General features: G+C 46.6%; 1 protein-coding gene across 4 annotated transcripts in view; it reads left to right on the forward strand.

The window, feature by feature from the left end:
• Positions 1-26955, forward strand: part of EPB41L4B (erythrocyte membrane protein band 4.1 like 4B) — a 173395-nt gene that overhangs the window by 114012 nt on the left and 32428 nt on the right. For 2 of the 4 annotated variants that reach the window (XM_058302570.2, XM_058302567.1), the window contains exons 17-22: positions 1791-1909; positions 6710-6835; positions 10553-10620; positions 13621-13719; positions 24050-24245; positions 26049-26126. In XM_058302570.2, coding sequence (XP_058158553.1) covers positions 1791-1909; positions 6710-6835; positions 10553-10620; positions 13621-13719; positions 24050-24245; positions 26049-26126 — 686 coding nt within the window. The remainder of the gene's footprint in view (positions 1-1790; positions 1910-6709; positions 6836-10552; positions 10621-13620; positions 13720-24049; positions 24246-26048; positions 26127-26955) is intronic. The other 2 variants (XM_058302566.1, XM_058302569.1) reach the window with 1 other exon arrangement.

Consider the following 26955-nt stretch of genomic DNA (forward strand, 5'->3'; position numbering starts at 1 on the left):
ACATTCCCACTTCTGAGAGCAAGGTGCTGTCAGGTAGAGCTGTGCTCCAGGCTGGGCACTGTTATCAGGTCCCAGTGGGAGACATACAGAAATGGAGACTAAGCAATTGGAAAACATTTTTAGCAATATGTTCCAGTGATTTTATATCCGTTAAATCAAATTTAGAGATATGGGCTTGGATTGTATATGTCCGCTATTTTTTTCTTATTTTTCTAGAAATGCATTTTTATTACATTTTTTTAAACAAAAGAATTGGTTTGTGATAGACTGGGGGAATAGAACTGGGTCTTCATCACATTTGGTTTGAAAAGCACAGAAATAGAGACAACAGTCCCGAGGTGTCAAATCTGAATCAAGTCCCTTCTGTGATCCTTGTTTTTCTCATCTGTGCAATGGGGTAGAGTGTGGTGAGATGATCTCCGAGGAATCTTCTGTGACCTGGTGAAACAGGATGAGCCAGTCAGCCTTCACCTGTAGAGCACAGGCAATAATTATGGGTTGGCTGAGCTGGAAATGGGCAGTCATTTGGTCTTAAAGAATCAGAACTCTGTCATCCACTATCCTTGCTACCCACACTATCCGTGCTACCCTCGCTGTACTCCAGGCCCCGTCTTTCTGTACCTGGATAACTGTGACAGCCTCCAGAGGGACACCTTCTGTGGCCCATGTCCACGTTGTGGCTGCCAAAGCAATAGCTCTCTAAACTCACATCTGATCAGATTGCTTTCCTGCCTTAAAAGCTTTCAGTGGTTCTTCACTATCCCAGTGCCCATACTTCCAGACACATAGCCTGGCCCCTCCCAAACCACCCCACCCTCGGACCCTCACTTGTCACCACGCTCCAGCAATATGGAACAACTCTCTACTTCCCAGACGCTGTGCTGTGCCCCGGCTCTGCTCTTTGCATCTACTGCTCTGCCTGCCTGGGATGCTTTCCCCTGCCCTGTGAACTCCTACACATCCTTCAAGAGCCAGCCCCAAATGTTATTTCTTCAGTGAAACTGTCCTTAACACCCATCCCACATTCTTGGCTTTGGAATCTCTTCCCTCTTGCTCTTGTAGCAATTAAATAAACCAGTACCACTCTCATCTGGAGTATCTGTACAGGCATCGTTTCCCCCACTACTAGAATTGTGTCTCACTGCTCTCTTTATCACAGCTCCTCATGTCCTAACAGCAAACAATAGTTGGCCCAAGTTTTAATAGGTAATGAATACTGAATAGTTCATGAATATTTACCATATTCAATCATATTTCATGCGTTAATGGGTAAATTCAAGCTAGTGGGAGGAGTGGTGGCAAACTAATCTAAAATAGTGCAGAAATCAAAATCAATGGATTTGATTTCAGAAACATAACTTGATCCTTAAGGGCACATTTGTATGCTAGTTAGCCGCAACGCCCATCTTTGCCGTTTACACGGGCTTTTCCATTTATAAAGCATTTGTACATGAATGATCTCATTTAAGACTTACAGAGACACTGCAAGGTAAGGAATTATATTTCCATTTTAAAATGACCTGGGAGCTCAGGGACTAAAGCAACCTGCTAGGGCCTCCCAGCTCATAGGTGGTGGTCGGGGAGGGGGTTTAGGTCATCGCAACCTTGATGCTAGATGTTCTCACCGTTACCAGCCGCTGCCCACGGAGAGGGTTCAAGCTGCAGGTGGAGGAAGTGGAGGCCAGCCCAAGGTGTGCTGGGGGGCCAGGCTCTGGCAAGCACCCCTCGTCCACTGTCTCCTAGCGGTCCCTTCAGCCTTTCCTTATTCCTTCCTTCTGGTTGCTTTGTAGAACTGAGTCCAGGGGCGCCTGCCCTGTTCAGTGAAGCCGCTGCCCAACTAAAGAAGCTGGAACTGGAGACTGTGAAGGCTGCAGGACCCTGGCCTGCTCTGCACATCAACATAAACAAGGTGCTGGGGCCGGGGCTCCGCAGAGAGCACGCGCCTGGCACTCCTGGAGCCATTTGATCAAAGCCCTTGCCTGCCTTATACCATGTGCTCTGTGCCAGTGGGGTTTCTACCCAGTCTTTCTGGTTCTTCTGCTCAGAAGGTCTTTGAGGAACAAAACATGAACTTACATCCTTTCTGGGTGGCCACCGACCCTGTCCTCGGTACTGAGGCCGACAGGCTGACCTGTTAGGGTCTTACTTCTAGAAGGAAGCTCCATGGGCTACCTTTTTCCTTGTGCCCCTCTGTCTCCCTCTGGCGATGCCTGGCACATGGTAGATGTTCAGTAACTGTTGATGGAAGGGAGGGAGGAGGGTGAAGAGGGAAGGAGGGATGGCAGGAACCAAGCTTCCTTCTGGCTAGTCTGTTCTTACATCCCCGTGGGCAGCCTTATAAAAGTCAGGTTTTATCTTAGACGTCTAGAATGCTGGGGTTGGGTTTGATTTATCATTTGGTTCAAACGTCTCAATATCCGAGACCAGAGGAAAGGAAATGACTTTCTCAAGGTCACACAGCAAGGGCGCACACCAGTGCCCTCTGCCCTCCAACATACTTCATCGTCTGACCAGGGCTTCTAAACCCTGGTTTAGAAACAAGTGACATTTTGGGCCTGATAATTTTGGTTGTGGGGGGCTGCCCTGTGCATTGTAGGATGTTGAGCAGTAACTCTGGCTTCCACCTGCCAGGCGCCAGTAGCTCTCCCTATCCAATTGTGACAATCAAAAGTACCTCCTGTCATTGCCGTATGTCCCCTGTGTGACCAAATTGCCCTGGTTGTGCATATATTTTAATTTTTTAAATCCCCGAAGAAACCGTCTTCTCCACTCACAGTACCTTTCTTCCACTCTTATGCTAAGCTTCGCCTCTTTCTAAGAATCTGGAGGAACTGACCCGGGAGGCTCCCCTCCTTACCTGTGCTGGCAAGCAGGGCCAGGTTGCACCTCCTGGTGGGCGGCCCTTCTACCTGAGGCAGCCCTCTGGACCCACGTAGACTTCTAGGATATCTCAGAAGACCCTCACTGCCTCAGTGCCCCTGTACCCCAGCAGTACCCAGGAGGGCAGCCTGAAGTCCTGTCAATCACTGAGGAGCCCCAATTTCAGCCTTGACCTTTCGGGTCCTGCTCATCTGCCTTTACTTCCTTATTGCCTCCCTGATCCCCAAGTAGAAATATGCCCCCCCCAAGGGTGACACTTATATACATTTAATCAACAAATCTTTATTTTATAGGTGCTGGGGTTCAACCCAATATGTCATGTGCCCCCTTGGAGCAACCTTCTTTCTTTTAGTCTCTTTGGTTTTCAATTTCTTTTCTGCAAAACAGAAAATGGGGACCTACCTAAAGTTTGGCAAAATCCAAAAATATTTTGCAAGGAATTGCAGCCTATAGTGCAACAGAGAACTTGCAAGTTCTTTGTATTTGTAATAGCCATGGGCTGTTGGTGGGATATGAGCAGTAGTTGCAAGTTCTGGATTAAGGACAGGCAGTTGAGGATTTCCCTGGAGCCCAAGCTATAACTCCCGTCCTTTCTCCTCTACTCAAAGAACACAACAGTAAGCAAGTAAGCTAGAGGGATGTGATTATAAAGATAACTTTGACTTTGTCCTGGGAAGCGATGTGGCTCGAGCAGTTGAGCACCTCCTTCCCACCTGGGAGGTCCCGAGTTGGTTCCCTGGTGCCTCCTAAGAAAACACAAAAACAGACAACAAGCAAAAGAAACAAAAAACCAACTCAAGGAGCTGATTTTGCTCAGTGGTTGAGCGCTGGCTTCCAATATATGGGGTCCTAGTTCCAATCCCCAGCCCTCCATACCTCAAAAAAAATTTTTTTTACTTTGTCCTAACATATAAGCAAAGTATATTAATTCAAAGTATGATTCCTTTTTTATCATTAATAAAACATTCCTTGCAACAAATCCCCCTCCCCCAATTCATCATGACATCACAACTGGTAACCACTGATTTGAATGACTTCTAAGGTTTTTTCCAGACCCAGATTCTGGAATCATCTAATTCTTCCAGGGTTTAGCATAGTTCCTATTTTTGATTTAATGGTGAGAAGTCATTTTCACTGCCAATTCCAATCTTGTACCCAGAATTATTACAGGAATGTAAATCTCATCAGATTTCAAATGTGTCAACAATTTGTAAGAACAATTTAAATATGCTTCTGATCATTTCTTTATCCCCAAATGGTATCCCCAAACAGATGGACTGTTTCCAATGATAATAGTATCAAAGCCCAATTGTCATTCATTTGTGGGTTTTGAAATCTGCGTTTCCATATTGAATGATAAAGTATCTTTCAACCGTTCAAACTGATTGTAAAATACAAAATATAGTTATAAAAAAGAGAGAAAGCACAACACTCTCCAGAGCCATCCGCCAAGTTAGAATTGTGGTCTTACTGCAACTGAGACCTTTATTTCTCATTAAAAAAGCCTTCTATACAAACAAATTCATATGATGATGCACAAATGCTCCAAAATTTATATTGGCCTTTACCTGAGTCAACTCACAGAGCTGACCATTATTGCTCTTGCTCTGTCCAGATCTAATAGGAACAAGCTAACTGGAATTTTATGTCCAAAAAGCAGTTTAGAATTACTAACTTCAAGGGGGAAATCGATGCTAAGTGCCCATTCTTTTCTTATTTTAGCGGTGTTCGATATTAAAATATAGGTATTTGGTCAGTACCATCACTATAATTCTAATCTCTGTAAGCAATTGTCAGAAATCTCAAATGGACTTTAGAACCAATTTAATTCCTACATCCCAGCATATCATTCTTTAAAAAGGAAATCTAATTTTAAAATGACCTCATCCTATACCAGTGAAAACACCAATTCAAATAATAAATATCTTAATGTAACTGGATTTACAAACACAGGAAAAATTCTCCTAAGGCTGTCCCATAAATCTCACCTTTCAAAATAAGTTACTTGCTTGCCTAAAGGGGAATGCTGAGTCCCTCAGGATAATGGATTCTGCCAAACAAGCCAGTTTTCTTTATACTCAACTCGATAGCTCAGGATCATTAGTGTCTTCATATCCTTTCTTAGCTATATATATGTTTCTAGCCATAGGATGTAACATGAAAGTGCCTTTTATAAAGCACTTTCATGGTTTTTTTTTTCTCAGTTGATTGGCCTGACAGTCTTATGAGGAAGGAAACTGAGGCTCAGAAAGGTTAAGAGGAACCAGTAGCATCAGAGCTCTGGCTTTGTAGTCCCCCTGTCTTGGGTGTGAATCTTTACTCTTCTCCTTACTTCTTTGTGTCCTTGGGCAAGTGACTTGCCATCTCACTGCATTGTTTTTCTCATCCGTAAAATGGACATAACCTTCACATGGCTGGATAAATGAGAACATTCAATGAAATGTTCAATGATTCGCCCATAATAAGCTCTCAGTAAATGTAGAGTTGCTGGCATTATTTTTATTTTTTTTATCATCATCCTCTTCTTCTTTTTTAGTAAGGAGAGAAGTGAGGCTTAAATCCAGGTTTTCTGCCTCTGTTTATCTTGTAATTACATGAGACTGCTGAGCTCTGCTGATTCTCCCAAATGCTCTTCCATGTGTTTGGAAGTCCCACTGGGAAACTGTATACTGTGTTCTCTTTCTTTATTAAATTATGTCAACCAGCCAATTGCCCTATCCTTCCTTTAGGGTTTTCTGTGTGAACCAAGGTGCTCAATAAGGATTTTGGAATTAGTGAATGAGATTCTTTTTGGAACTCAGAGCTTGAGCCTAGAATATTTTATTCTTGCCATGGAGCCACAGCTCACATGTCAGATTTAGTCCTGATAGCACTCATTGGTTTTCAGCAATCCTATGACCTTGTATCTTTCTTGTTAAACACATCTCTTCTAATAACAACTGTATACCATCATCTTCTTTTTCAGAAGGTATTTACTGAGTATCTTTTATGTGCCAGACACCACGTTAACACCGGGAGAGGCAATGACCATGACAGGCTCTGTTAGCAGTGAGGCATTATTTCCCAATGTGCGGCATGTATGTACCAAATTGATTCCAGACTATACCCATCAATGAGTATTTTTTACTATAATAGTTAAGGAAGTATCTTAATATATAATATAATAAATATAATGGTCACCAAACCCATGATTTCAAAGATGTTATTGCTTAGTACACAGTTAAATAGGTGCCACTGAGTAAATACCATAACTGGATCACATGAATTATAGGTACATGTTCAATTAATACATGGGATATGGTAAAAACGGTAAAAACAGCAAAGATGGTACCAGATTACTGCCATCTGAGTCACTCTACCTTGAGACAACACTGATACAAATTCCCTTTTTCAATTTGTTGTAAAAATACCGATGAGAATTTTGCCCTCTCCCTCTTGACCCAACAAGCCACACAATTGAATCTTTGTGTGTAAGAGGTAGCAGGTATTAATTGAAAGAACACTGGGCCAGGGTGCAGGAGACTGGAGGCTTGAGTTCCGGATCCACTACTTGCTCTAGCTGCTTGACTCTGGACGAGCCTCCTCCTCTCTGAACCTTCTCTCTGTCTTTTGCTAATGTGATCTCCCTACTTCACAAGACAATAAGATGCCGTGCTTGTCAATCCTTCACAGATAGGAAAGCACTAGGGCAAATGCAAGGAGTTGGTGACAACTTGGGTTATATTTTGAGGTCTGTGTGTTATTTGCTGTCGTTGTTGAGAGAAGTTCATCTTCGTGTTTTCTTTTTTCTTTGTGGACCCTCTGCTGCATGTGTTTTGGTTTGTCACAGGCTGAAGAAAAGAAAGTTTCTGAGAAGACGCTTCAGACCCCGCTTTTGACTTCCCCTGTGGCGGATCACGTGAAGTGTAACATTTTGAAAGCCCAGTTGGAGGATGCGTCTAGGGTGAATGCCCAGGTGTGTGGAGTACATATATTTCTTTGATTCCACTTTGCAGGATTTCCTTAACTCCTGATAGAAGAAAGAGGCTGTCGAGGACTGAGGCCAGTCAGTGTCCAGTCAGGAGACAGGAAGCACACTATTATTTGAGCAGAGAGATTTTAATACAAAGAATTCTTAATTGATATACAATTATTAATTAGGTTAAGTAGAAGGGCAAAAGGAGAGCTCTAAGACAGGCGTTCCCAAACCACCTGGGGCGCTGGTGCCCATCCCCAGAAATTCAGGAAGTCTAGGTGGGGCCCCTGAATTTGCACTTTTGAGGAGCTCATAGGAATACACTTGAAGTAACCACTACTTGAAGGTGCCAGAGGTAGCAGCTACAGGAAGCTTCATCCACAGAACTGAGGGAACAAAGGGTGGAGCCTGTAATTATTAAAATTTAGAGGCGGTGGACTTGGCCCAGTGGTTAGGGCATCCGTCTACCACATGGGAGGTCCACGGTTCAAACCCCGGGCCTCCTTGACCCGTGTGGAGCTGGTCCATGTGCAGTGCTTTTGCACGCAAGGAGTGCCGCCCCACGCAGGGGTGTCCCCCGCGTAGGGGAGCCCCACGCACAAGGAGTGCGCCCTGTAAGGAGAGCCACCCAGCGCGAAAGAAAGTGCAGCCTGCCCAGGAATGGCGCCACACACACGGAGAGCTGACACAGCAAGATGACGCAAGGAAAAGAAACAGATTCCTGTGCCACTGATAACAACAGAAGCAGACAAAGAAGATGCAACAAATAGACACAGAAAACAGACAACGGGGGTGGGGGGGAGGGGAGAGAAATAAATAAATAAATAAATAAATAAATAAATAAATAAATAAATAAATAAATAAATAAATAAAATCTTTTAAAAAATAAAATAAAATAAAATAAAATTTAGAAGCATAGGAGCAACCCCAGGGAGCTGAAATTCAGACTTCTGAGGAGGGGGCGCTGTGCCACCGAGCCCTCTCAGAGCTGAGAGGACCAGTCCCGGGTCCGTGACCCAGGACCGGCTGACTGGTGCTGATTTGTCTGAGATGGACAAGATGAAGCTGGATCTGCTTTGGAAAACCGCAATCTGGAATCAGGTGCTGCTACAGGAATGGCCGATGCTGCTGGGGTGAAGAACGGAGGCTGGGGTGACTCATAGGAGCAGGAAGTGGACAGGAAGGAACAGCTCTCTCACCCACTAGCGCCCCCTGTTGACAGACCCCACACAGACCCAGCCGGCAAAGTAGAAAGAGGTTGGCAGGCTCCCAAGACCAGTTCCACCTGTAGAGTGTGTGGGGGTGGGGGGGGGTTGGAGCCGAGGGCTGATGGTTTAATAACGGCCATAAACCCCCCAACTTGTTCCCCTTAAGGACATCACTGGTTGATCACAGCAGCTTTTCTTTCTAACCCTAAGTACTGCCTCAGAATCCTATCATTCCTCGTATACCAGGACATCGCGGCACTTGCTCAGAGTTGGCGCTCTCTCTAGAAACCCGTTTGCCACCCCTGCCTTTTTATGTAAAAAGTTATAGTTTGCCTGGGATTTCATTAGAAAAATATATAACTCTCTTCTTTATTCCTCATGAACCTAATATCTGTATCTACGTAGCCTAGGGTAAAGTAAATACTCAGTAATTTCTTATATTGCTATTCCCATCTATGGGTGTAGTAGTCTGAATAATTTAGGTCCTCCAGGAGATACCTTGAAAGACAAAAAAAAGCTTACAAAAAATATCTTCAATTTTGCCGTTGTGAAGCAGTAAGGTATAGAATACAAGCTTCAACTATAATAAACATAATAGTCACCAAGCCCGTGATTTCCAAGAGGTTATTGCTCAGTACACAGTTAACTTAGGTGTGAGTCTGAGTTCGAATCTCTGTTTTATCAATTGTCAGCAGTGTCACCTTCAGTGTGTTTTTGAACCCCTCTGCGCCTCAGTTATCTCATGTGTTAAATGGGGATAATAGTATGGACCACCTTGGGTTATCGTGAGGCGTAAATGCCATAGTCCATGTGCCACCTGATACGAAGCCTTACTCTACCATTGGGGGTGTTGCATTAATATTCACAGGTACGGTGGGAGGCAAATGCTGGGGGCACTGGCTAACCGCAGATAACAGTGATAGCACCTACTACAAGATGGCCAGATGGACTTCCCTTCACCAGATGAGTTATAGCAAAGCTATATTTGCAACTTCTCTGTTTTAATTCTATCTTTGTTGTTTTGAAGTGTGTTGTTTTTCTATTAACACCAAACAAGTCAAAGTGACATAGATTTCAGAATTTACAAAGCGGACCGTGTATACGTTAGAAAGCACTATCATGTTCCGAGGCTGTATGTCATCATCTGTGGACCGGCCCACGTTTCTGCTTCTCTGAAGTGTATCTGAAATATTTCATGTTGTAAAATGTAGGGAAGAAATGAGAAGTGGGTAGGGGTAAGATAATATTTCTAGTCCAAATAAGCACGATGGAAGGTCACGGAAGCAGGAAAGGAGAAAGGCACAGCGGCTGGGGTGGGGTGTGTTCAGCAGTTTTAGAACAGTGTTCCCAAGATGTTCTAAGGAGCACCAGCCCCACGGGATGTTCCCTGGTCTTTGTGAAAATGCAGCACGCTCCGCCTGGAGAGTCTCAGTGCACATTAGCATCTTCTAGAATCTGAGAAGCCCTGCAGGAGAGCAGCTGTTTTGCTTTGTTTTATACCTAATTGACCACAGAATCCTTTTGTACAGCAACTCTCGTGGACATCTGTAGTACTAGTGTTTATTGAAACACAGGAACATGCTCTGGGGAACCCTGCTCTAGAGCGTTATGTGGGACTGTGACAGCAGAGGGGAGGGAGATGGTTGATACAGAGCCACACATACTGCCTTCCTTCCTGAGGAGCATCAGTGCAGAGTAGTGATGTAAGCAAAGGAAGCAGAAGTCAGGCAGCTCCGTGTCACTATCTGCTGCTGGCTCCGAAAAAGGCTTTGAGCAGGGAGCAGGGCTATATCGGCATGTGGGCAACCCTAGCAGGGTAATCACGCCGTGCCTTCCAAACCCAGATCCTTGAAATCTTTGCTCAGCGTGTATTTAAAGCAGAGACCGAACTCTCTGTTTTGTGCTGGTCGTGAGGATCACAGGCTGCTGCATCCCCTGTTGACCTCCAGCGTGGGTTCAGCTGGTTTGGCTGGCTGAGTGGGTGTCCCTTCCTGCCCCACCATTTTTTTGTGGGACTTACCAAAAGGAGGAGGACAAGGCTTCTATCAAAGTCATATGACAAAATCCCTCCCAGGCCTATTAAGCTGATGTGAAAGGACAGATTCCAGATTCCTTTGTAAACTGTGAATGTGGCATGAGCATAAAGCTGATGATTATTTCTGATCTAAAATGCGAGGAAAGGGATTAAATTGTGGGTTTGGCTTTTCCCACACCGCTCATTCACGTGTGAGTTGGCACATAGCAGGTGCTCAATAAAAGGATGACTGCAGGAATTGATTGCATTTGAATGACTGAGTCTTAAAACCCACAGTGGGGGATGACTCAAGAAAACAATTTTTTTGTTAACTTTTATAAATACCGGAGCAAGATTTCTTCCTGACTGAGTACTTGATGAACTGCCTCTTTGATCCACCTTCACATTTCTATAATCCTTTGAATGTAGGAGACTTGAAAACATTTCTGCATGCCAAGACACTCAGTTTTTGACTCACCTGTTTTTCTTTAACAGGTTGGAAAAGAGGAATCAGCGTTTGTAAATATCAATAAGAAATCCTGTCTTCAGGACGCTAATGTAAGGTCTGTTGCTTCTTGTTTGCATGGGGGAAATGATACACTCTGTGTCATCAACATTACCCTGGAACATTGCCCACGAGGGCATTTGCTAATGAAATCAGAGAGGATAAGAGAGACTGAGAGAACTTGAGCCTGAACAGATAGAAAAAGGTGGGCTTAAACAAATGTCTTTCAACCTCAGAAATGCTGTCATTTTAGTTTCCTGGGCTGCTCAAGAAAATATGATGCCATGGCTTGGCTGAAACAACGGGAATTGATTTGTTCATGGATTTGAGGCTGGAAAAGTCCAAATCAAGGCATCATCAAGGCGATGCTTTCTTCCTGAAGATTGGCGCTCCCGGCCTGGCGCCTGCTGGAGATCCTTGGTCCTGAGCGCCTCTGTCACGTGAAGACAAATGGTGGCCTCTCTTGGCCTCTCCATTCTCTTCTGGGTTCCCTTAAATTTCAGCTTCTGGCTGCTCCCTGTGGCTTTGTCTTGGTCAGAGTTTCATTCAGCTAACAAAGGATTCCAATAAAAGGATTAAGATCCATCTTGACTGAGATGAGCCATAATTAAGCAACTTCATCCTAAAGTCCTCCTTACAGTGGGCGCACACTCACAGGAATGGATTAAGCTTAAGAACATGTGTCTCTGGGGTTACATACAGTTCCAAACCATCACAGCTGTTTATTCTCTATTTTAATATTTCTACCTGTTGAACTAACGAAGAAATCACTTTGGGTTGTCTCTCAAGCATGTAGCTCTGACCTTGTCTTTCCTTGCATTAAGTTCTTCGAAGGGCTCTGCTTTGCATTTAGGAGGCAGTCCATCCTCCTTAGCTGAGCACAGGGGGCCCTTCGCCACCTGGCTTCTGCTCACCCTGCGACTCTGTCCATCACTCTTGCCTTGTCCGTGGGCAGGCCAGCCGTACCAAGCTGCTTGCCAGTGCTGGGACCACACGTGTTCTTTAAAGCCTCCAGGCCTTCACACCCCCTGCCCCCTTCACACCCCCTGCCCCCTTCACACCCCCTGCCCCCTTCATACCCCCTGACCCCTTCATACCCCCTGCCCCAGACCCAGAGGAAACCATTCCTTGCCCAGAGCAGAAAGTCCTCCCTACACACTCCTAGGCCTGTTGCCACTTGTCCATCTACCAACACAGGGGATCTTCATAGAGTAGAGTTTCCTTACATGGCTCCTAGGACCAATGCATCAGCATCTTTTGTTAAAATGCAGATTCTTGACCCTACTCCAGAACATTCAGACCCTTGGGGGAGGTGGGATGGAGGGAGTGGGGGCAGGAATGAGCACTCCAACCAGCACCCCAGGGGATTAGGCACCACTGCCCTGGGGAATTTTTAGGACAGATGCTAAAAATTTAAATACTCATTTCTCTATATCACCTTATGGTTCCCAAATCCATGCTCTAGGTACATCCTCAGCTGCCTCTTGAACTTTTCAAAACCTTAATTCATCTCTCCCTGCCCCATCACTCTAAGCCTTCGTCTGTTTTCTGGTCTTGGTTAATACATCACTATCTACCCATTGTCCAGGCTTGAAACCTGGGAGTCCTTGACTATCCTCTTCCTCACCCTCTATCTACTTGATGGCCAAGTCCGGTCAGGTTTGCGCTCATCTTATCTCCTGTGTCCATCCTCTCTTCGTCAGGACCATATCCCTACCTACCACCTCTCTCCTGAATTACTGCTTCCAGTGGTCTCCTAATATATTCCTGGCTCCCTTTGTTCCTCCAGGGACCTTTCTTGAATGCAAGTCTCACTATGCCACTCCTTTGATTAAAACCTGTAGCGATGGCCATTGCCTTGGGTGTGGACTCCTTAGCCCAGCACCTGAGCCTCCTCACAACCTGGCCACTCCTTTCCCTTCCAATCTTAACCCCCTGCTGTTCCACTCAGGACTTTACTGTTCAACAGTTCCAGCTGTCTTGTCTCCTGCCAGGTCCCTGCTCTGTCTCCTGCCTTGGGGGTCTTCCCCCCATCTAATTAAATATAAACTCCCCTATGAAGTTTTCTCAGATACCAACAGTTTCATCCAAGCCAAGCCATGAGCTCCCCCATTAGACTGTAAGATCTTCCAGGGACCATGTTCTATTTACTCTGGGGTCCCAACTTGAGGAAATGATGAAGCTAGATGACACTCCAATTCCTTATCTGCTCACTCACATGTTCCTTCAACTAACATTTACTAGGCACTGGCCACATACCCATTACCATGTTAGGCACTGAACATTAGAGAAAATGGAGGTCCGGATGTGTTTACTTCCTTGCCAGGGTTCCCTTCCTGAGAACCTCAACTGATTTGATGTCCCTTTCATCCCAAAGAGTTTTACCTTTTTTTTTTTTTAATGAAATGAGCCATGACCACTACAAAAATGTGTTAAAGCTTTTTCCTAAATTATAGTTTGGGGTCCGGCCCAAAGGTTATCTGACATATTTTCTTACAGAAATATAAAAGCAAAGCTTAATATTTAGCATTCTCACAAGTACCTAGAATTACGACATGTTTTGATTATGTGTTTTTCAAACTAAATACTGATTCTTTTTTCTTTTCTTTTTAAAAAATGTATTCTGTGCTATGTTTAAAATATCATAGCTACCAGATTACTTGGAAGTAAAAATGGATTATCCACGAGTTTCTTTGCTCTTTTTTTTTTTTTTTTTTTTGGCAAAACATGGTTATGAGCCAAACCCTGATGCTGGGGAAATGGCGTTTTGGGCAGGGAAATTGTATTCAGTACCCCAATTATATTCTGTTCTCCACATGCTATCTTTTCTTCCCTGTGATTTTTTTCACTTTTTTGTTTTAGATTTTCTTTTCTTAAGGTAATTTTTAATAATTATATTTAAAAAGTGGAGAAGAGGGAAATATGGATTTCTTGACTATCAGTGTTATTAAAGTATAAATTAACTGGGAAAGCCATTCCTATGGCCAAAATAAGACCATAAAACGTCTTTGTTGGTGATGTTCTGCTTTTTTTTTTTTTTTTTTTTTAATGTCTCCAGAAGTCCTATTCCTATACGTGTGGAAACTACCCAACCCACTGTGGAAAAACTGGAAATCAAACCTCCCCGAGTGAGGAAGTTAACAAGACAATACAGTTTGTGAGTTCTGTACTGCAAGTTGTTCCGTTATAACAACAAAGATGATGCTGACTGTTTGATCTGAAATGCTTCTTACCCCTCACACTGTTCCCAGAGAGTCATGCCCCAATTTGAGTTTATTTCCAACTTATGGCATAATGGAACTAGACCTCTCTCCTTAAATACATTATATGTAGTTGATGTGTATATTAATTACCTACTGCTGTGTGACAAATCATGCCAAAACCTAGTGGCTTAAAACACCTCACAATTTCTGTGGGTCCTGAGTCTGGGCATGGCATAACTGGCTCTTTGGCATCGTGTTCTTCCCCAAGGCTGCAGCCGAGGTATTGACCAGGGGCTGTGGTCCCCTCTAAGGCTCAGTCATGTGGTGGCTGAAGGGATTCAGTTCCTTGAGGGCTGTTGGACTGAGGGCCTCAGTTCCTTGCCACATGGGCCTCTCCAGCTTTCTCCATCAGAGAAAGCACATGTCGTGGGTGGAAGAGTGTCCTCCCCAAATTCACGTCCACCCAGAACTTCAGAAGATGACCTTATTTGGAAATAGAATCCTTGTGATGTAATTAGTCAAGAATTAGGTGAGATCATACTGGATTAGGGTGGGCCTTAAACCTAATGATTGGTGTCCTTAAAAGAATATGAGAGGACATGGAGAGACACAGAGAGGTGGCCAGGTGAGGATAGAAGCAGAGATTGGAGTGATGTAGCTACTAGCCAAGGAATGTCAAGGATTGCCAGGAGCCACCAGAACAAGAAGACGCAAGGAAGGCTTCTTCTCTAGAGCCTTGGGGGGAGCCCTGATTTCAGACCTCCAGAACTGTGAGAGAGGAACTTTTTCTGTTGGTCACCAGGTTTGTGGTGAGCCCTAGGAGACTAAGACAGCACACAAGAAGAGCCAGAGGGAGCAAAGGTGAAACACATGGCAGTCTTTTGCCTCCCAGTCATGGAAATGACATCTCATCCCTTTAGCCGTGTTCTGTTCATTTGGAGCTAGCCACTAGGTCTTTCTACATTCAGAGGGAGGAGGTCACCATGAATATTAGGAGGTGGGGATTCTTGGGTGCTGTGCCAGAAGCTGCCTTCCATGAATGTTAGAGAAATGGCAGCACGGTCTTTCCATATCCAGAGGTAAAGGCTGAGCCGTCCTGAGAGCTGGGGAGGAGCCATCCCAAGGGTCCTGGAACCACCAGGACTCAGCCCTTTCGTTCAGCTTAACAATAGTCTCCTGGCTACTGCATGCACAGGGCAGTAGCAGGCACCACAGGTGAAGAACAAAGTGACTCTGACAATTCTTGTCCAAGGACTCACAACTCATTGGTGGGAAAGACAGAATTGCAAATAATTATAATCCAAAGAAGACAGCTAAATGCTGTAGAAAGGCCGGTGGTCGTGGATACGAGAGGAGTAACCCTATTCTCCTAGGTTCTTCCTGGATTCTTGACCTTGGCTGTGGCCAGGTCCTGTGCCTTCGTGTGCAATTGGTCAGAGAGCTGCAAGGGATCTCTGGGTGTGCCTTGGTTTCCCTGGCTGCCCTAACAAAGGACAACAAACTGGGTGGCTTCAACACCAGAGATGTGTTCTCTCACAGTTCTGGAGGTAGACGTTGGAAGTCAAGGTATCTGCAGGGTCTCACTCCCCCTAAACCTGTAGGGGAGAATCCTTCCTTGCCTCTCTGTAACCTCTGTGGTCCCTGCCATCCTCGGCGTTCCTTGGCTTGCAGCTGCAGCACCCCAGGCCCTGCCTCCATCCTCGCCTGGTGTTCTCATTGTCTGTCTGTCAAAATTGTCCCCTTCCTATGAGGACACCAGTGATATTGGATTAGGACCCATCCTAATCCTGTTTGCCTTATTTAAATGAATCACATCATCAAAGACTCTGTTTCCAAATAAGGTCACACTTTGCAGGGGGGGTGTATTTAGGACTTGAACATATCTTTTTTTTTTAAGATTTATTTTTTTTATTTAATTCCCCTCCCCTCCCCCGGTTGTCTGTTTTCTGTGTCTTTTTGCTGTGTCTTGTTTCTTTGTCCGCTTCTGTTGTCGTCAGCGGCACGGGAAGTGTGGGCGGCGCCATTCCTCTGCAGGCTGCTCCCTCCTTCGTGCTGGGTGGCTCTCCTTATGGGTGCACTCCTTGCGCGTGGGGGTCCCCTACATGGGGGACACCCCTGTGTGGCAGGGCACTCCTTGCGCGCATCAGCACTGCTCATGAGCCAGCTCCACACAGGTCACGGAGGCCCGGGGCTTGAACCACGGACCTCCCATGTGGTAGACGGACGCCCTAACCACTGGGCCAAAGTCCGTTTCCCTGAACATATCTTTTTGAGGGATGCAGTTCAACCTATAACAGGTTGCAGTGGAATGTGTGGGGTGAGGAGCTGAGAACCTTGGTTCTAGAATGGGAAAGGCCTCTGCATCCTAGCTAGCTTCAGCTGTAAGCTTTTGGGAAAATTACTCTTTGACGTCTGTTTCTTCATCTGTAATGTGGGTGAGATAATACCTACTACCCCTGAGGGATTTTGTGAGGGTTAACATGAGATAATGTGTGTGAAGCCCTTAGCAAGGTATCTGGCCATGCGATGAGTTAGTTCCCCTTGCTCTTTTCTCTGGGGCCTGGAAGATTCTGAGAAAAGGCCAAGTTTGGGGGATACCCAGAGTGCAAAGTGTAGGACAGGGAGTGTCTCTCTGGAAGCAATTCTCACAGTAGCCCATCTTAGGCCTGCCGTATACACCTTGTGGAAAGGAGAGGGCTTTAGTTTGCCAAAGGTATGCTGATGCCAAGTACCAGAAATGTATTGGACTTTATAAAGGGTATCTATTTGGGATAAAAGCTTACAGTTCCAAGGCCATGAAAATTCTAGCTCAAGGCCCATAAAAGGTATTTTCTCACCCAAGTCAGCTAACACGTGTTGAAACAAGATGGCGGGTGATCTCTGCCTGGTGTCTGCCTTCCTCTCCAGGCTGTAGCAGCTCCCAGAGCTCAGCTGTGGGCAACCAGGCACAGGGCCTCCTCTCTCAGGCTCAGCTGCTTCACTTTTTTCCAGATTTCCGCTACAATCTATCAGGCGTACGGCTCATCCCTCTCCGGGGCCTCAGCTCTTTGAGCCTCTCCTTTCTCTTACATGGCAGGATAAAAAATGGCAGAGCTTTCTTTCCCTGTGTGTCTCGTTTTATTTTGTTTGTTTGTTTTTAGCTTTTTAAATCAGACCCAGCAAGAGGGTGGAGACTCAACTGAGTCATGTCTGACTGATGGAGTACAACTTGAGAGAGTCTCACACCACAGGTGTGGGCCATGAATCTTTTTGGGATTCATAAAATAATTTTAAACTGGCACGGAGAGGCCTGGGATTTCTAAGAACAGACACATCCTTCCTTGTTAACGTTAACAGAAACTCCTGAACAGTGTGACCACTGTCTTTCCTAGGAAAGCCAAAGGGAGTCAGTCAAAATAATTAACAGTCCTAATGATCTGGCAGGAGGAGAGGGGAGGGACTATGGCAAATTAAACGAGAAAAATCTGCTCCCTCAAGAATAAAACTGGCAGAACTGGCCTTTCCTTTTACGTTTTGAAATTCAAAATGTTATTAGCACCCATTTGGGATGTATAATTATGTCGGAAACAATGACTGATCCTTGGCTTGGAGGAAAGGAAATGTAACTAATTCACCAAATTGGCTTTTTTCAAGGAAACTTTTTTTTTTTTTTTTTTTTTTTTTAAAGATTTATTTATTTATTTAATTTCCCCCCCTCCCCTGGTTGTCTGTTCTTGGTGTCTATTTGCTGCATCTTGTTTCTTTGTCCGCTTCTGCGGCTTGTTTCTTTGTCCGCTTCTGTTGTCGTCAGCGGCACTGGAAGTGTGGGCGGCGCCATTCCTGGGCAGGCTGCACTTTCTTTTCACGCTGGGCGGCTTTCTTCACGGGCGCACTCCTTGTGCGTGGGGCTCCCCCACGCGGGGGACACCCTTGCGTGGCACGGCACTCCTTGCGCGCATCAGCGCTGCGCGTGGGCCAGCTCCACACGGGTCAAGGAGGCCCGGGGTTTGAACCTCGGACTTCCCATATGGTAGACGGACGCCCTAACCACTGGGCCAAAGTCCGTTCAAGGAAACTTTTTTAAAACCTCTAGCTTCTCATGTTTTCCTAAGCTGCCCCAAAATGTTCTGCTATGAAAATCAAACATAGCTTTTCCCCCGTTAGTAGAAACTAGCAAATGAATGGGGAAGATTTTCCCTGTTCTAAGGTTTTTCTTCCCATAACTAGTTCTTGAAACCTTGACACTGGTTACCACTCACTTGCTCATCTCTTGAACTCACGGTTAGTGATAGCGTCAATAAGCATACAGGGAAACGGATGTGGCTCAATTAATAGAGTGCCCATCTACATATGGAGGGTCCAGGGTTCGCTCCCAGGGCCTTCTGACCCGTGTGGTAAGCTGGCCCACATGCAGTGCTGCTGCTGCGCGCAAGGAGTCCCCCATGTGCAAGGAGTGCACTCTACAAAGGAGAGCTGCCCTGTGTGAAAGAAGCACAGCCCACCCAGGTGTGGTGCCGCATACATGGAAAACTGACGCAGCAAGATGACGCAACAAAAAAGAGACACAGTTTCCCAGTGCCACCAGATAATGCAAGCAGACACAGAAGAACACACAGTGAATGGACACAGAGAGCAGACAACAGGGGGGAAGGGGAGAAAAATAAAGAAAATAAATCTTAAAAAAAAAAAAGCATACAGTCAAGGAATACAGATGATGTCTTAGTTTGCCAGTGCTGCTATGACAAATAGCACACACTAGGTTGGCTTAAACAACCTAGGATTTATTGGCTCACAGTTTAGAGCCAGGAATTCCAAAATCAAAATGTCAGCAAGACCATGCTTTCTCCTAGAGCCTATAGTGTGCTGGTGATGGCAGTCCTCCATCACATGGGGAAGTCCTTGGTCTCCTGTGGCCTTCTCTGAATTCTGGTTTCTTGGATTGCTTCCTAATTTCTTCTCTTCTAAGGCCTCCAGTCAGATGGATTAAGGCTGGACCTCATTCAATTTGGCCACAACTGATTGAGACCTTCCAAGGTTCTATTCACTCCCTGATCCTCTTTAACATATTCAATGATACTATTTACAAATGGATTCACACCCACAGAAAAGTAGACTAAGACTTGAATGTGTCTGTTGTGGGGTACATGATTCAATCACTGACAGATGAAACAGCCTTTCTGCCTTTTTTTTTTAAGATTTATTTTTATTTATTTCTCACACACCCCCACCCCTACCCTGTTGTCTGCTCTAATGGACATTCGCTGTTTGTTCTTCTGTGTCTGCTTGTATGCTCATTAGGCAGCTCCAGGAACCAATCCTGGGACCTTCTGGAGTGGAAGAGGGTGATTACTGTCTTGTGCCACCTCTGCTCCCTGTTCTGTTACATCTTCTTATTTTCTCTCCTCTGTGTCTCTTGTTGCATCATCTTGCTGCACCAGCTCTCCATGTCGCCTGGTGTTCCTGTGTGGGGTGGCTTTCTTGTGTGGGACGGTGGCACTCCTTTGTGGGGTGACATTCCCTGCATGGGCTGGCACTCCACATGGGCCAGCTCACTGCATGGGCCAGCTTGCCCTCACCAGGAGGCCCTGCACATTGAACCCTGGACCTTCTATATGGTAGATGCGAGCCCAATTGGTTGAGCAACATCCATTTCCCTGCCTTATTTTTGAGGTTCAGAGATGCGTGCACACACAGCCCATTAGGCTGCGATGGCATTCCCAGTTCCCAGGGGGAATTAAGTGTGTTTAGATTCAAGGATGCCCACCAAGAGTATCATGTGCTCAGGTGCTCATGATACTGAGCAGATGAGAGTTCTTTTTCCCAATGCACCTTAGAAGTCAATTCTTAAAACATCAAAGTTTCAGAGAAAGAGTTTGTTTGTGCAAGCAGAGGAGGTCAGAGGCCTTGACAGCCCAGAACTAGCTCCTCGACCTGCAGAAAGTCTATTATTTTGTAACTTCAAGATTCTATTGAGTATTTGGGGTGGAGCTGGCACAGGTTTCTGCAGGGACAGATGCTGGACATTATATATCCTGGCATAACCCCCTGGGTGGACTGGGGGAGAGTGTAAGCTACAATGTGGACTGTTATCCATGGGGTGCAGTGGTGCTCCGGGGTGTGTTCGCCAAGTGCAGTGAGTGTGCCGTGGTGGTGGGGGTTTCTTGATGTGGGAGGGGTGGGGTGAGGGGGTGAGGGGGGTGTGTGGGAACCTTATATTTTTTGAGTGTAACATTTTTTAAAAAATAAAAATAAATTTAAAAACATAAATATTAAGGAAATGAACAGGATGGGAGGTGGGCACCAAATGAGGGGGAGTCACAAGGTTCTGGGATAAGAGAGTGCAGAGCAGAGGTCAGTTACAAGGTTTTTCTTTTGGATATTAAACAGAGAAGGTGCAGTGGTTACCATCACAATAGTAAGCATACACGAGGGTGAGCCTAGTTTTGGTATAACCCTTAAAACAAGGATAAGGTCTGTCTAGAATTACCAACACAATGGTAGGTAGACACAAGGTTAAGGCTGAACTAGAGCAATCATAAAAAGGGATGAGACCTGCTTAGAACGACCAACACAATAGTAGGTCTAGGCTAAGCCTAGCCAATTTCAGTAATTTCAGATATTAACCTTTGGTTATTTTATAATATAAAGGCATCTATGTAATGATTTTGTAACCATGATTACTTGTCAATTCTTAACACTTGGTTATACTCGGAACAAGTTTTCAAGCAGCTCCTTTTGAGGAAAATAACAGTACCTCACCGTGTTCTTTCCTGGAAGGAGAACACAGGGTGGAAGAGTGTGGCTGCCGTATGCAGTGTGAACAGAAAAGCAGAGGAATCCTGCCAAATTTGAGGCAGATAAAAGTGTCGTATTTATATAGATTCCAACTAATATGTTTAGAACATAACAAGCTGCTTTAGTTTTTTTCCAGAAATATAACTTTACTATTTATTTAAACATAGTGTAAAAATCTCTTAAAAATGCAAGCAAGGTATTAAAGCCCAAAGAGAAGAGTAACCAGTCCCCCAGAATCACATCATAGATAATACCAGCGTTCACACATGACTGCTCTTAGTTTAGGCAGCTCCTATGAATAGATATTAATAAAATGGACGGATAATTTCAGAGAAAGGAATCATACTATGCACATTATCTTTAATTACTAATATGTTGTTTCTTGAGTTTAACAGAAGAAAAAGAAACATTTGGAAATGTTTCTTCTCCATGAGATCTAAATTAGGACAAAAGTTGATAAAAAACCATTAGGAATTTGAGGTCTTTTTCAATTTTAGATACTATCAGTTGACTTCCTGTTATGAAAGATGAGCAGTTATGTTTTTTTAAATGGCCTTTTATATAAAACTAACAAAGAACTATGCTTTTAAGGTTAAAGTATTTTTTTCAAAAATGGGGTAAAAAGAAATTCTAACCCTCCTCCCCAAGTAGCTACATGACCTTGGGCAAGTCATTTGACACTCAGTCACTGACTATCATCTATGTCTCTGAAAAATGGAGGTCGTAGGACCGGGCCATGAAAATTAAATGGGCTAATGCCCATGTAACTGAGCTGCTTCAGGGGCGTGCCTCCAAATATGGGGTGTCCTGTTCATGTTTCCACTTACACGTTGTCTTAGTCTCCTAGGGCTGCTGTAACCCAGCCCCACAAGCTGGGGGCTCAGAACGATAGAAACGTACCACCTCGGGGTCTCGGGGTCCCGGAGGCCAGAGTCTGAAATCCAGCTCCCTCTGAAACCTGCCGGGAGAGCCCTTCCTTGCCTCTCAGCTTCCGGCGAGGGCCACCCTTGGGCTCCTCGGCTTGCAGCTGCAGCGCCTCAGCCTCTGCCTCTGTCTCCCCTGGGGGTTTCTCTCTGTCTCCCCTCGCCTCTTCTTCTAGGGACACCAGTCACATGGGCTTCAGAGCCCACCCTGCTCCAGTATGACATCATCCTAATTAATTCCAGCTGAAAATGACCCAATTTCCAAATACGTTCACATCCTGAGGCATTGGCAGTTAGGACTTGAACAAATCTTTTGGGGGAACACTGGTTAATCCAAACCCCACCTTTCTCCCTTATTAGTCCTAAGTCCTAAATCCCCCTCTAGAGGCTTCTCTACATACAGAAGGATCTAAACCATCCGGGCTATCAGCCCTGACCTTGCTGCAGCGGTGTCCTGTGGCTGCATCTCCCATCAGGCCCCCACGGGACCCAGCTCAGGCCACACTGGTGCCCACTGGCCATGGTCTTTTATCTACACCCGTGAGCTCAGCTATCTCTTCTTTTTTTTTTAATTGTCGTAAAATATATATAACAAAACTTGCCATTTTAACCATTTTTAAATGTGCAGTTTAGCGGCATTTTTTTTTGTTATCTTTTTTGGAAAGTTAGTAGATCACACAAGACATTACTTTAAAAAACATAAGGGTTCCCATATACCCCACTCCCCACCCCCACATTTTTTAAAGTGTACTTTTTTTGAAGATACATAGATCACAAAAAATGTTACATTAAAAAATATGAGATTCCCATATACCCCTCATCCACCCCACCCCACTCCTCCCACATCATCAACCTCCTCCATCATTGGGGCACATTCATTGCATTTGGTGAATACATTTTGGAGAACTGCTGCACCACATGGATAACAGTTTACATAGTAGTTTACACTCTCCCCCAGTCCATTCAGTGTGTTATGGCAGGATATAGAATGTCCTGCATCTGTCTCTGCAACATCATTCAGGACAACTCCAAGTCCTGAAAATGCCCCCACTTCACATCTCTTCTTCCCTCTCCCTACCCTCGGCAACTACCATGGCCACTTTTTCCACATCAGTGCTACAATTTTTTCCATTACTAGTCACAATAGTTCTGTAATAGAATAGCAGTAAGTCCACTCTAATCCATATTTTATTCCTCCATCCAGCAGTCGGCATTAATTACCTTCATGATGTTGTTTGTCCATCAACTCTCTGTCCAGAAGTTTTCATCACCCCAAACAAACTCGGTACAGTTAAGCTGTGATGCCCGTATTTCCTCCTCCCTCAGCCCCTGGTAACCTCTGATCTACTTTCTGTTTCTAAGAATTTGCCTATTCTGGAAGTATATATACTTCTATGTATATAAGTGGAATATACATATTTGTCCTTTTATGTCTGGCTTATTTCACTTTGCATTGTATTTTCAAGATTCATCCTGTTGTAGCATGTGCCCCAACTTCATTCCTTTGTAGCTGACTAATATTCCGTTGTAAGTATGTACCATATTTTGCTTATCTATTCATCTGCTGATGGTCATGGGGGTTGTTTTCACCTTTTGGCTCTCGTGATTAATGCTGCAATGAACATTGCATATACGTATCTGTTTGAGTCCCTGCTTTCAGTTCTCTGGGGAATATAACCAGGAGTGGAATTGCTGGGTCATATGGTAATTCCATGTTTAACTTTTTGAGGAGCAGCCAAGCTGTTTTCCACAGAGGCTGCACCATTTTACATTCTTACCAGTGGCATCCAATTTCTCCCTCTCCTCGCCAACACTTATTTTCTGTCCTCCCACTCTCCGTCCCTCTGTCCCTCCATCCCTCTGTCCCTTCCTTCCTTCCAATAGCCGCCCTAGTGGGCGTGAACTGTTAGCCATCACTTCTAAAGCACAGCCCTGTGCCAAGGTGGCTGCAGGAGTTCTACATGGGCGATGCTCAGGGGCAGCGATCTTGTCGGCATCAGGGACCAGGGGCCTTGTCTTCATTTCTCCGAGTTTGAAGAGATTATTGTCCATCCTAAGAACTGGGGGTTGGTTGGTCCTGCTCTGGCCCTGTGCCCGGATGACGGGGCCGGCAGAGGCTTCCGGCCTCAGCACACCCTGGGGAGGGCAGCCCTGAGGATGAGCCTTTCCCTCCATCCCGGTGACTTGTGCCCTTTTCTTCCTGGGTCATCTCATTCCCACAGAGAGATTCCAAGACAAGGGCTACTCGGCCCCAAACCAAGTGCGCCCACCTCTTCTCCCCCTTGCCAGTTTGTCACCAAAGAGGGAGTAGTACTGTCAGGGCACAGAAAGGGCCCCTAACCCCTTCGCTCAGGTCAGCGGCTTGCTAGAGCCTTCTGTTGCACTCTGAAGGGAAGGTATGCAAAATCACACCCCTTGGCAAGTGACTGAACATCCAGCCCAAATTTGCTTTGGCAAAAAAGTCAACGTCTTGGCTCCCGTAAGCTAGACAGCTAGTGGACAGCTGCCTGGGAGCCCCCTCCCCGGCCTCCTCCGCTCCCCGCAGCCTGTTTCTTGTTGTAATGAGCAGAGCTTCATGTGCTTTTAGTAACCGCAGTGATGAAGACGACCTCCCTCCAGACCTGGCCGAGGCGGTGGACGCCACCACGACCACGCCCACCAACACGACCACCACCGCAGCTGCCGCCGGCCACGCCTCCGTGACGCTGGTGTCTCCCAAGGTCCTGAAGGTCAGCTTGCCTCAGCAGTCAGATGGCTCAGGCCACCCGTCGCCAGGGGCCAAGGTATGGGAAAATGCCCTACTAAGAGCAGGGCTTGCCGGCAATTCGGCATCCAGCTAGCGATGTGGCCTCCTATGTGCAAACCAACTGTATGCACTCGCAAAACAACCACCGCCCAAAGATGGTTTTTATATGACTTTCCCTAAAATATAAGCCAACTGCTTGTAAGAGACGAATAGTATAGTATAAAGCCATGTGCACTGTCCTATAAGAGCAAGTTAAGGGATTTGTGATTTTGATCTTAGAATCTCATCCCTGCATAAGAGATTTGTGTACTGAAATGATAGAAAGGGAGAAACTCCCCTCCCCCATAATGGGAAATTTGAAGGAGTAAAAAACAGGGACACACCCCCATCCGTTCCCTATATTGATAGCCTATGTTAATAGTTTGAAAATGAGAAATAATATTCTATTTGCCAGTTTGAAATTTCAGAAAATTGCCTGAAATGTGAAATGGGCCTCACACAAGAGATTGTCCTAAGCTCCTTTACATTAACTGTAATGTAACTCTTCTGCAAGTAGTCCGAATAGGGTTGTACCTATTGCTTGCCGAGAGGATCCTAAGCCAGGGGTGCCTTTGGTCCGAGGAACCCCACTGAGGAAGGGTGTGTGCGTGGGGTGGTGCCTGGAATACAAGACCCCAGCTCCAGATTCTGTCCCCAGCTCCCCCACTCACAAGCCCCGTGGCTTCTTGAAGCAGGGGATCCCTTGGGCCTTGCTTCTCCGAGCTTCAGTTTCTCCCTCCTGAAAACGGGAATACGATCTGCTACCTGGCCCAGCTCACGAGCTGGCAGCAGCCGGCCCGGCGGAGGTCAGTGTCACGCGTGTGCAAACCAGGTGCTTGAGGCTTCTGCAGCTTCAGGGCCCCGTGTCCTGCTAACACCTGCTAAAGACTGACCGTTCAGGCCCTCGTCCTGCACGACGAGGCCAGCCTTTTCCTGGGTCCCTTCCCCGGGGTCTGGGGATAGCTCTGGGTTCTGCAACAGGATCTGGCCGGATCCCGCAGCCAGCAGCGGGCCCAGCCTTCTGCTTCTCAGGAGCTCGCCTCCTGGCGTGTAGGTGGGGTCCCCTCAACTGCGGGGGGTCCCCTGTACTGCTTTTCCCGATGGTGGGCGCTGGCCCTCACCCTCCCTCCCACACCGGGGTTAATACCACGCTGAGGCAGCGACAAACTTCACCCCGGAAGGGAGTTCCCGGCTGCAGGCGTCGTGGGCGCCCCCTTCTGGCCACTTCTCCCCTTAGGCCTCGCGTGCGCCAAGTCGGTGGGGCTCCTGTTCTCGGCAGTGAGGTCCCCTCTGCAGTGAGGTCCCCAAGCCGCCGTGGCCGGCTGCGCTGGAGGAAAGCAGTGATTTCCCAGAAAAGAAGCACGGCGTCCAGAGGGGGGAGCTCGGCACCGTGAAAACCTCTGTGATTCTTGGGCAGATCCGTTTCCCTCCTGGAAGCCTTGACCGTCCTGGTGCAGGATGGGGTGTTTGCGCTCCTTTTACACGTGCAGAGTGTTTCCCCAAAAGCTCAGGCAAAGGAGAATTCCACCCTCCCTTAAGAAAAGCTCGTTGTCGCTTTAAAAAGTGACAGTTCCCCACCCCATCCCCTACTTCCCCCATTAAGGTTTCAGAAAAAAAACTGGGGTTCAGTCTCCACGTTTCGTACCCTGCTAAGCAAGGGACGTTTGTGGGGGGTTGTCATGGAAGTGAGCCCTCTCTTAGAAAGGTCGGGCGCCTCTGTCTTTCCTGGTTAAATTCAGTGTGACCTCGGGGGGCCAGTCCAGAACCGTCACTAACCCGGGTGCCTCTGTCTGCTTCTCAGAGCCCCCCTGAGCGTGGAGGCGCCTTTACGCTGGAGCCGGGCGATCTTCTGATGGATTTCACAGAAGCCACTCCTCTGGTAAACTTCCCACGTTGCTAAAACCAGAACATCCGCAAACCATAGAAACATCTCGGCAGAGGGACAGGGGGCGGCGGTGCACGCTGCGGGTGGGAGGTCCTTCCTGTCGCCTGCGCGGCCCGGAGCGCAGGGAGCAGCCCTCATGGAGGGCTCAGGCCCTAGAGCCCCCGCCCCCACCCCGGAGCCCTTGAGAGAAGGAGGTGCTGCGCTTCCTCTGAGGGTGCTGGCAGGGGTCCCCGCGCCTGCCCGCTGCTGCTCCTCCACGCTTGGGTTTCGGCTTCTTGGCGCCCCGGGCTGCGCCCCGCATGCCCACCGGGGGCATCGCATCGCCCACTGCTGCTTGCCACAGTCTGCTCTGGTCTGAAGCGCCTTTCAAGGCCTTATCAGGCTCCCCGGGCCTGCCCGTCATCATCCATCCTCCACACGGGTCTCCCCTTGGGGATGGCAGCTCTCGTGGGACTCCTGCAGGTGAGAACTCCTGCCAGGGGAGTGCGCTCTGGACCAGGAGTCCCGTAGCCAGACCCAGCTCCCATCCCGCTCCCCTTCTTCAGAGCCTTGTCCTCGGCCACTCACTGCCCCACCTTCCGTGAAAAAGGGAATGGCACTGTCTGCCTCACAGGATTGCTGTCAGGATGTCATAGAGAGAGAGGGAGAAGGAGGGGGAGAGAGAAAGGGAAAGGGAGAGAGAGAAGGAGAGGTAGAGGGGGAGAGAGAGAAGGAGAGGAGGAGAGGGAGAGGAAGAGGGGGAGGTAGAGGGGGAGAGAGAGAGGGAGTGCAAGCACGTGTGCTATGGAGAATGAAGCACTGCAATATGGGCAGGTGGGCAAGG

This window comes from Dasypus novemcinctus, chromosome 8 (assembly GCF_030445035.2).
Source record: "Dasypus novemcinctus isolate mDasNov1 chromosome 8, mDasNov1.1.hap2, whole genome shotgun sequence".
Lineage (NCBI taxonomy): Eukaryota > Metazoa > Chordata > Mammalia > Cingulata > Dasypodidae > Dasypus > Dasypus novemcinctus.